Source organism: Meles meles, chromosome 1 (assembly GCF_922984935.1).
Source record: "Meles meles chromosome 1, mMelMel3.1 paternal haplotype, whole genome shotgun sequence".
NCBI classification, from domain to species: Eukaryota; Metazoa; Chordata; class Mammalia; order Carnivora; family Mustelidae; genus Meles; species Meles meles.
This window is the reverse complement of record NC_060066.1, coordinates 151,523,014-151,533,998: the sequence shown is the minus strand read 5'-3', so window position 1 is coordinate 151,533,998 and position 10,985 is coordinate 151,523,014. Positions and strand designations below refer to the sequence as shown.

Sequence of the window (10,985 nt, the reverse complement as noted above, 5' to 3'; positions counted from 1 at the left end):
CTCCTAATGCCAAAATTATAATAAACGCTGGTGATCAGAGATAGATCAATAACATTGTTGAATCCATGAAGAGGACTGCACTGTAATTATGAGGCAGAAGAAAACTTAAAACTGGATAAAAACTGAAATACATCTTAATGACTGTATTAAGCTCATCATTTCATTAAACATCAGAACTTTAAATACTATACCAAATGACTTATTTTGCATACCTGATTAAGAAATAACAGGAAGATATTATAATACTAACAAATTTTATACTTTTATTCTTAATATTCATCAAATAAATTCAACATCCAAGTTATACATTTTAAAATCATTTTTATTGAACTAATTTTAACAACACTGTTTCAGCTGGTGGCAGGTGCCCCACACCAAAACAAACCCATCATGAATGCTATTCACATCCTCAAAGTAATCCAGTTTGTTTTTGTACTTGGAATATAGTTAAACTTTTGACATCACATAATCAAGCAAATAGCGGTGCATACTATATTATTCAAAAAGACTTTATGCATTTCATTAAAAAAATCATTTTGCAAGTAGCTTCAGCTTTATCAACAATCTCATCAACACATTCCATACTTCATGCTCTCAAAATAAAAAGTGCCCTAAAACTAACTCTAAGTTTTTTACTGATATTAATGAATACTATCCAGGGTTATAGGAATTAGAGTTTAACATTTTACAGTATAAGAGGCAATAAGTTACGGACATCTGCTGACACAAATTCCACTCAAACTCAAACTAATTACATCCTTAATACATTCAAAAAGACATATTGTAAATATTAATATGCTAGTTTATATGCTGCAGTGCAAAAGTGACACCCTAACGTTTCCTGAGCTTTAGGAAATTAACATTTTTCTGACTACAACTCTCAATTTAAAATAGGCTCTTTATTATATGAAGCCATGTCAAAACTATACAATTAAATTAGAGTTTTGGAGAACTGAAGATTGGTCAGAGTTACTGTGTTTTAAGGTAATGAAAAAATTTCCAAAGCAAAAGTATTTACAAAACTACAAAGGATAGTATGGATTTGCATGTAGTATAAAGATCAAAGATAACCTACTGATTACCAAATGATCACAAATATCCCTTTCCTTTCAAAAATATTACACTGAAAGACTTTATGGTAAGTTATCTAGCATTAAATATACCAACCTGTAGTATATCACATATTTTAACACATTCTTCCATAATGCCCAGTAAGAAGGAATAAAATATTAAAAATCAAGAAAATAAACATGCTTTTAGGAATGTTTTTGCAAGTGTATGTGAGAGGAAATGAAAATGATTTCTCATTAAAACTCCCTATATCCTCAGAATTACAAAGACCGAGTTTCTACTTCAATTTTTTCTTCTGCTTGTAGTATATCAGGGTCAATGTGAACAACTGGAGGTCGTAGGATAACTTCAGGCCCTCCACCATATATAGACTGTAGAAAATTCCATGTTTCTTCAGAAATCTGACCAGAATCTGCTCCTAGAATTAAGTGCAAATAGAATAATATTTACAAACCTACATATTCATAATGCAAAACCTTCAAAATGTAACCCACCCCCCCAGGACTAATCCTCCACGGATAACTGAGAATTTATGGAACACCAGACTACCAGCCCATATTATTATAAGCTACAACATTATGGTTTGTCTTAGTACTTTCTCCTAGCTCCTATCAAAAGCCTCAAATCTTTCCTCAGATAACAAACACTGGCAGCTTTCCCACTATCTACCCTACTTCATGTATGAATTGTATCACTGAGCTGGGTAAAAAGTAGCACAGATGGCTAGTAATGTTTTATTCTTTTTTTTTTTTTAAGATTTTATTTATTTATTTGACAGAATCACAAGTAGGCAGAGAGGCAGGCAGAGAGAGAGGAGGAAGCAGGCTCCCCGCTGAGCACAGAGCCAGATGCAGGGCTCGATCCCAGGACCCTGGGATCATGACCTGAGCAGAGGGCAGAGGCTTTAACCCACTGAACCACCCAGGTGCCCGGTAATGTTTTATTCTTAACAGTAACAAATGGCTTAAGTATTATTCAACTTACCTTGCCTGAGCATCACATTGCCACATTTAGTGACTGCAATTTTAGTGTTATCAATGGGACCTGGAGGATCTAAGTCAAAGGAAAAACAAAGGATCAAAATGTGTACTTTTCAAAGAAATGTACCAAAGAATTATGTATATCTGTGCCAGAAATAATTGAGGGACATAACTATATAATCAAATTGATTATTTTGTAGTCATATTATTACAGTTAATTATTTTTTTAAAGATTTTATTTATTTGACAGAGAGAGATCACAAGTAGGCAGAGAGGCAGGCAGAGAGAAAGGGAGGAAGCAGGCTCCCTGCTGAGCAGAGAGCCTAATTCGGGGCTCAATCCCAGGACTCTGGGATCACGACCTGAGCTGAAGACACAGGCTTTAACCCACTGAGCCACCCAGATGCCCCATTATAGTTAATTTTTAATGATTTTTTTAATGACCTTATTTATTTATTTGACAGAGAGCACAGGTAGGCAGAGAGGCAGGCAGAGAGAAAGGAAGGGAAGCAGGCTCCCTGCTGAGCAGAGAACATGATGTGGGGCTCAATCCCAGGACCCTGAGAGCATGACCTGAGCCAAAGGCAGAGGCTTTAACCCACTGAGCCACCCAGGCGCCCCTATTACAGTTAATTTTTAATCATCTTCTGAACCTCTTCTTTTCTGGGTCTCAGTTCCCCTCCAAAATAGAACCAAGAAAGAAATGGAGAGAGGATTTTTCATCACCATCTAAAATCTCACCGTCTAAAATCTCACCATCTAAAATCTTCAACTATCCATTTGAGGACCACAGGTTAAAAGGCACTTTTAATGTTATAAAAGAACAATTCTTTTGTAATTTAAAAAGAAATTATGTAATTCTTGAGTTATTTCAGATGTTCATTACTTAAACTAAAAACAATAAAAGCACTGTATTTTTAGTAAATAAAAGCCCTAATATTTTAAATGAAATATTAAAATATATCCTTTTTCAATTTAAGAAGAAAAAAACCCTGTTTTCCCCTTGAATACAAAAGTACAGTGCATGTTCATTATCAAAAAGTGTAAAACAAAACAAAAAGGGACAAGGAAGAAAAAAATATTGTGATCCTATTACAGAAAGATAAGCAGCTTCAATATCTTTGTGGTCTTTTTGCCTTTGCAAATGTTTGCCAATTTTTTTTAAATATAAAAGGTTCAAACTATGAATATAGTATTGCAACCTTTTTCATTTATCAAGAACATCTTTTTAATTATTACACACTGTCACAAAATTATTTTTAAAGTCGACATAGTATGTATACAGTTAAAGCATTATGTAACCAATCTTATTGTTGGGTGGATTTTTTTTTTAGCTTTTCAATATTAAGACTGCAGACTAATTTTGCTCAGTTCCTTTATTCCTTCTATGAATATGCGGTAAGTCATGAAATAGGTTTAGAACAACCAACCAGAATATAAGCTAGAATGTTAGATCCCTGAAGGCAGGGATCTTTTTCTATCTCGTTCACTGGTGTAATCCCAGTGCATAGAGATATTCAAAAACAAAAAATCAGCAAAGAATTTCATTTTTCAGTTAATTACTTACCTCCATCTTTACCCTTCACAAAACTTTCCCATTCTCTAAACCACTGCATACTGATGCAATAAAAAGTTGCTGGAGAGTCCTCCTCTTGGAATGCTCTGTTGAGCTATAGGGAGAAAAAAAAAATCAGTGACCTAGTATCTAGAACTTGCTTTATAGCAGAATAATACAACCATTCTACTTAAGCATCTGATAAGGCCAATTCCTTATAAAGAATGTGATGTACACTGATGCTAAGTTATCTTAGTACCACAGTAACACCTATTGATAAACAAGTATGTCTAGGTTATGTCTCAAAATTTACAAGTACACACAAAAGAAGAATAAGACACTGGCTAGGTCAAAATGGTCAAGGCAAGTCTTCAAACCAATAAATACTCCACGTATTTATTAAAAATCAAATGCGTAAATCTTATTTAAATATATTATATCCACTGTCTACCCTTTACTTCTATTCCTTAAGATATTGGTGGACATGTTGCTATTACAAACACAATGCTGCAATGAATAATCTTGTACATGTCATTGCACAAACAATACACATACATGTATAAGACAAATTCTCAAAAGTGGTAGAACTAAGGTCCCTGAAGATGTTTACTTCCTCTTCTAAGGCCTAAGGAAATGGATATGTGACTCAACTAGGCAAAACTCTACCAGCAATGGAAATCTTCAGCAGTGATCTAATGGTGAAATATACTCCAACGACAATTTTGTTAGCTACATACCCAGGGCTAGCTTGGTTCCTGAGATTCTGGAGAACTGGCTATTCAATTTTTTTTTTTTAATTTTATTTATCAGATCAACTTTTCCTTTCAATAAATTTCTTTTTTGCTTAAGTCAGCCAATGTGGCTTCTACTGCTTTCAATTGAAGAGTCTAACTGACAGAATAATTGAAATAGAAAGGTAGAAGCAAAAGAGCCTAAAGAAAATGAAGGTTATCTGAAATGTATTTGTACCAACTGTACTTGTATGAAAAGACAATGAGACATCTAAAATATTTCATTATGGGTAACTAAATGCCTATGGTACATACTATCTGAAGAAGAAGACAGCCAAATCCAAATAATGTTGCTCCTATAATCCAATCTAATAAAACCCTGTCATTGTCCCCAAAGATCCTTATAGTAGGTACCTCCATGATCTGGCTCCATGATTTGACTTCATCTTCTAATACGTTCTTCCTCATCTATTCACTCATGGTCACGCAAACCTCTTTGTTATTCCCGGAACCAAGCAGTTACTTTCCTGCATCTTAAAGCTTTTACATGACTAACCACCTCTTTTCACACATATCTAAATGCCTCCTTCACCTCCTTCAAGTCTTTACTTAAATGTCACCTTCTCACTAAGGCCTATCTTGATTACCCTATTTAAAAATGCACCTGACACCTCCCTTCATCACTGTACTCTTCATTCCTCTTGTTCAATTTTTTTTCCTTTTCCAAAGAACTCATTACCTTTTAATATATCATGTATTATTTATGTATTAAACATTTAAGTTATTTGAGGGCAAGGATCTTTCTGGTATAAAAGGTAGTTGCTTCCACAGAACAATGAAAGGCAATGAAAAATGTTGTGGCTGTCTGACGGTTAACACAGAGATCAAAGCATGTCTGTTTCAAAGTACAGAATTAGGCACAACTTATCCTCAGAGAACTCAGATTTTTGGAATGTAGTATCAGATTGATTCTACCATATAAAACCACTTAATTCATAGCATTACCAGGTCTAGACATTTTTAGGACTTAATCTTTGCAATTAGGGTATTTCTTATGTGTCTAGGTGGAACTTTTTAAATATTTAGTTAACTACAATCACCTCATTAAAGATATATAGTTTTTCTCTAGTTCTGGGAAATTTCTCTAAACAGTTGCCCTAATTTGTGCCCCTCCACCACCATTCTCTTCTAAAAAACACTGGATTCTATGTCTACCCCCTATTCAAACTTTTTATTTCCATCTGTTATCTTCGCACTTCATTTTAGGAGAAACCTTGAAAGATCGTTCAGAACACTAATTCGCTCTTCAGCAATTTTTGTACATGGGCGACAAAACTTTACAGGGTTGGTACTATCCTCTATGCTGTGGTCCAAGCTCCAAACCAGTAACCAATATATGGTGTTGTTTTTCCCATAACCAGAATACATGAGGCTAGGTACCAGATAAATAAAGTAGAAGGATGTATCCATTAGTACCTAATAACATATTCACAAAAGCTTCGCTTCTCATCTCCACAACTATGGCCTCTACTAGTTTAGAGGTATTCAATTCCAAAGGGAAACAACATTGGTTTTACTGGACTGAAAGTCAAAATAGTCCTCTGGTTATGTATGGTTCCTTATGTCACTGAACCAAAAGTCCAAGTGGGTTACTGTATTGGCTATAAAAAGGATGAAATAAAATGACCACTACACAACAGGAGCAAGGAGGATTATAACTGAAAACCAGATTAAACCCACTGTATTAGCTTCAGAGGACTGCTATAACAAATTACCACAAACCTGGTGCCTGTAAACAGTTATTTCATCTCCCAAAGTTCTGGAGAACAGAAGCCCAAAGTCAAGACATAGGCAGGAACATACTTCAGGGGACATAATTAAGGGAATTTCTGTTCCTTGCTTCCTCAAGCTTCTGCTTTGCAGCTATATATTCTAATTTCTGCCTTGGGTCCTCATGGCTTTTACCTTTTCTGTATATTTTTTCTGTATGTCTCTTTGTAAGGACATTTATCACTGAATTTATTAGGCCCATGAAGATAATCCAGGATGACCTCCTCTCAAGATCCTTAAATTAATTACATACGCAAAGACCCTTTTCCAAGTGAGGTCACATTCACAGTTAAGGTCAATTCACAGAGATTAGGACATGGAGATACCTTTTTTGGGGACCACCATTCAACCCACTGCAACCACCATTCAGTACTTCCATACTGAGAGGTTATAAGTTAAGAGACAACTAGAGAAAACTAAACCAGGCAAGATTACAAAGACCTCAGATTCTTCTGAAATGATGGTCTGGGTTTCTTTATCAGGTAAACACGACCACAACCAAATGAAGTGCTGGTTAAGAAAATGGAGTATGGAATGGGCAAGTGATCAACTGTAGATATACATTTCTTCTTTACTGCATATATATGAACATTTACCAAATTTGTAAAAAATTACCATTTACTTTTTTCTTTCATTCCTCTACTATTTTTTAAGATTTTTTGTTGTTTTTTTTTTATCTTACTTATTTGAGAGATACAGAGCATGACTGAGCATGAACAGGGTGCATGGGGGCAAGCAAGAAGCAGGCTCCCCGCTAAGCAGAGAGCCCAAGGAGGTGGGACTCAATCCCAGGACCCTGAGATCATGACCTGAGCCAAAGGCAGATTAGCTTAAGTGACTGAGCCACCCAGGTGCCCCAACATTCTTTAGATTACAGTATAAAAGTGAGATTGTGACTGAATTGATTGAACTAAAGATGAATGACTAACATCCAAAAGTGGATATAGTGACTCATAGAACTTCAGGTCTCCCAAGTTCAGGAAAAGGTAGATGCAGCATATATTAGTACATTAGCAAGCTGCACAGTGTTAAATAGAAACGTGATACTGTTGCCACTGTTGCTGCTTACATGTATGAATGTGTATGAATACTGAGCTGACAAGAGGCAGCCTTTACTGTATGACCCGTAATGAATAATTTCCACTCATTCTTACATTCCCTTCTATGAAGAGGAGAAGCCTACGTCTTCCAGGATCCTATGCTGGTAGTACTCCAGGTTAGGCATTATCAATGGTATATGCAATATATGGAAGTCACAAAAGAAAGAAATTTTTTCTCTCCTCTGGTGGCAGCTGTGATAAGGACTGAGGCATCCACAGAGGGCATAAATAGGATTTTGTCACCACTTCCAAGCATCTTCCCAAGAATCCTGCACTGATGTCACATGCTAACATCTTTAACAGCAGCATCTTACATCTTAGAGCACCCTCAGAACCCACCAGGATCCTGAGATTAGCAGCTTAACAGGTTTGTTAGATTTCTGAGCATTCTCCTGCGATTTACCAGTGGCAAGCAACAGAGCTAATTTCCAAAGGTTTTGTACAATTTTTAACTTTTTAACTTTGAAACAATCTCAAACTTCCAGGAAAACTCCAATGTAACACAAAGGAATTTTCTTTCCTCAGACCATTGACAGTAAATTGCTAAACACGGTCCTTTTCTCCAAACACCTTGGTGCATATTTCATAAGTACAAGGACATTTTCCTACACAACTAATACAAATGACAAATATCTGGAAACTAACATTGATATGAACCAGCCATTTCTCTAAGGAAGGCTGGTACCTTTTAGTAGAGAGAGATGTCTAGAGAGAGATGTCAAGCAGCTAAAACCTGATGAGAGCTAAGTATGTTTAATCCTACTGAAATTATCATTGTTCCCAGGCCCTTTTAGTAACAAAGTTAGGGAATTAACATATGTACATCATTTGTTTCTATACATGCATACACACACACATACACACACACACACGTACCCATGTATGTATGACCACATGTTCACAAAGGTACCTCCAAGTCCAATATAACAGTAATAGCACAATCCATTTTAGTTTTCTCCCTTTCCACATCTGTAACTCTCTTATCTGACAATGAGAAATCCAGCTCTCATTGTACTCATTATTGATGAATTCTACATATGGAACCAATCCCTCAATTCTACCACCCACCATCTCCCAATCCCCAGCCAACATGGATATCCGTTCTCATCTTGCCTGGGCTTCAACACCCTTGACTAGATGCACACCGCATAAGCAGCTTTCCTTAACCCGTTTGGGCTCTGAAACTCCCCCCACACGACCCCACTCCTACATCTAGCATGGCAGCCTACCCTACTCCGAGATTTCCTATGAGTCAGCAGTGGTTTTCTTGACCTTCATTGTCCAGTCCTTTCAGTAGTTGTTTAAGTCTCTCTTTGCCTATATTCTTATTATACCCAAAATACTTAGAATGGCTTCTGTGCCCCAAACTGTAATGGATATACTCATTAGCCATTTATTTAAGTATTCATGGAATAAACTATTTTAAATATTCAACTAAAATTTACCTCGTTAGATTTAGGAAACAAATGAGGTCAAAGCACAATAAACAAATCGATACCTACACTATCTTCCTCTGTGTGTGAAAATTTCTTTACTTTAGGTAACAGCACACACACACAAAAATCCTAAATCCATGGGGCGCCTGGGTGGCTCAGTGGGTTAAGCCTCTGCCTTCGGCTCAGGTCATGATCTCAGGGTCCTGGGATCAAGCCCCGCATCGGGCTCCCTGCATAGCAGGGAGCCTGCATTCTCCTCTCTCTCTGCCTGCCTCTCTGCCTACTTGTGATCTCTCTGTCAAATAAATAAATAAAATCTTAAAAAAAAAAAAAAAATCCTAAATCCATGAAAAGAAGCAGGTCAATGTATGTGTGAACATGCGGTGGGCAGCCGTATCATGGAACATACTGTTCATCTGTCTATTTAACACTTCTTCCCCTCTTTACTGAAAGAATCTCAATTTTCTCTTACAAAATTACCATCCCTCCATCAATACAGTCTTAGTAGGATTATCAATGCATATGAGTCTAAGGTGACCCAATTCTACTAGGATTCCCTACTGAGAATTTGGGTCATAAATATAAGGCTGGAGCTATGCTATTAACAATAGCACTTTGAAGAGACTTATTTCTTGCTACCTAAATAACTGGAATTGTACTAGTCCTTGTCCATAAAACCTGGTTGTTTAATAGTATACATAAAATAATAATAACCTAGGGATGCCTGGGTGGCTCAGTTGGTTAAGTGTCTGCCTTCAGCTCAGGTCATGCTCCTGGGGTCCTGTGATCGAGTCCCATACCAGGCTCCCTGCTGAGCAGGGAGCCTGCTTCTCCCTCTCCAGTTCCCCTGTGCTTGTGTTCCCTCTCTTGCTATCTCTCTCTGTCAAATAAATGAGTAAAACCTTAAATAAATAAATAAATAATTTTAAATAAACAACCTAGACTAGTAATTTGCTATAATTAACCAGTAATACTATGACTGTTCTTCTCTTTAATTACTTATCTTATTATCTATGAATTACTTCATTTTGCCTCTCTGAATTAGTGCATATCATTAGTGCATGCTTAAATATTTCTTTTTTTCTCAACCACTGTGATGTTTTAAACTTCAGAGCCTAAGACCTTCAAATAGGTTTGAGCCCACAGAAAAACCTGAATTTGCATATGGATGGGTCATTTAGTCAACATATATACATTCAAATGATTCTGAGTAGAGCTGGCATACAAGGTTACATCTTAGTTTCAGGTGGAGAACATAGTGATTCCATAATGTTATACATTATACTATGTTCACCACAAGTGTAGCTGCCATCTGTCTTGATCCTTTGCTATTACAGTATCCTTAACTATATTCCTACTCTGCCTTTCATTCCTGTGACTTATTCATTTCATAACCAGAGCCTGTATCTCCTACTCTCCCACAATTAAATTGTTTTTAATTTACTTGCATGCTGATCCTTTTCAAAAAAGCAGATAATCTGATGTATTTTAAAACTGCCAAAAGCTAATTCCTCTGTACTGGTAACTGTGAAAACTCCACAGCTACAGTTTACATTTCCTTAAAAAGATCAAATAGATTATTTCTTAAAAAAAAAAAAAACACAAAACACCAAAAACAAGAAAACAAACAAAAACCTAGTTGTTTAGCTCTTCCTACTAATTCTGTGACCACTTTCAGATTGTTGCTTGTAATCAAGGAATGCTTCATAATATACTCATTTTGAGAAGTGTATTTTTTAGGTATATACAGTCCCACAAAACAATACTATATTTCACAAAAAGATGGATGGAGAGAGCAGTCTGGGTAGATGCTTTCCGAAAAAATAACTAAAGGAAACCTATAATTTACCATTTCAATAGGAGACTACTGCAAATGCCAATCCATAAAACAAAATTTATTACCAACCATGAAAGTAAAATCCCACAAAAGAACTTAACTCACTAGAATTTTAGTGACCTGTGTCTCACTGTTACATACCCAGAACACTTAAAATCTATTACAACCGTGTCATCTAATCATTTCATTAATATAACATAGTTAACATAGTAATAGTTCTACTAATTCTCACTTCTTTATCCTATATCACATTTACAATTCAAAAAGCATCACTTTTACCCGAATAAAAATTTCCAATTCTGTTTTTCTTCTTTTTTCAATTTTCTCTGCCTCAATTTGGCAAGTGTGACAAATGTACAGATGGTTGACAGCTGGTCCTCCTCCGTACCTAAAGCATGAAGAATTTAATAATTATGATAATGTTGAAGAAAGTGGATGTTCTAGA

The 10,985-nt window shown here is 36.0% G+C and overlaps 1 protein-coding gene across 4 annotated transcripts in view; it reads right to left on the bottom strand.

Annotated features, from left to right (window-relative positions):
* Positions 1–295: 295 nt before the first annotated feature.
* Positions 296–10,985, bottom strand: part of USP33 (ubiquitin specific peptidase 33) — a 57,370-nt gene continuing 46,680 nt past the window's right edge. For 3 of the 4 annotated variants that reach the window (XM_046014729.1, XM_046014722.1, XM_046014738.1), the window contains 4 exons: positions 10,820–10,928; positions 3,619–3,721; positions 2,056–2,124; positions 296–1,489 (listed from right to left, as the gene is read on the bottom strand). In XM_046014729.1, the coding sequence (XP_045870685.1) occupies positions 1,332–1,489; positions 2,056–2,124; positions 3,619–3,721; positions 10,820–10,928 (439 nt within the window). In that variant the 3' untranslated portion in view covers positions 296–1,331. Of the gene's footprint in view, positions 1,490–2,055; positions 2,125–3,618; positions 3,722–10,819; positions 10,929–10,985 lie in introns of those variants that run through there. The other variant, XM_046014747.1, reaches the window with a different exon arrangement.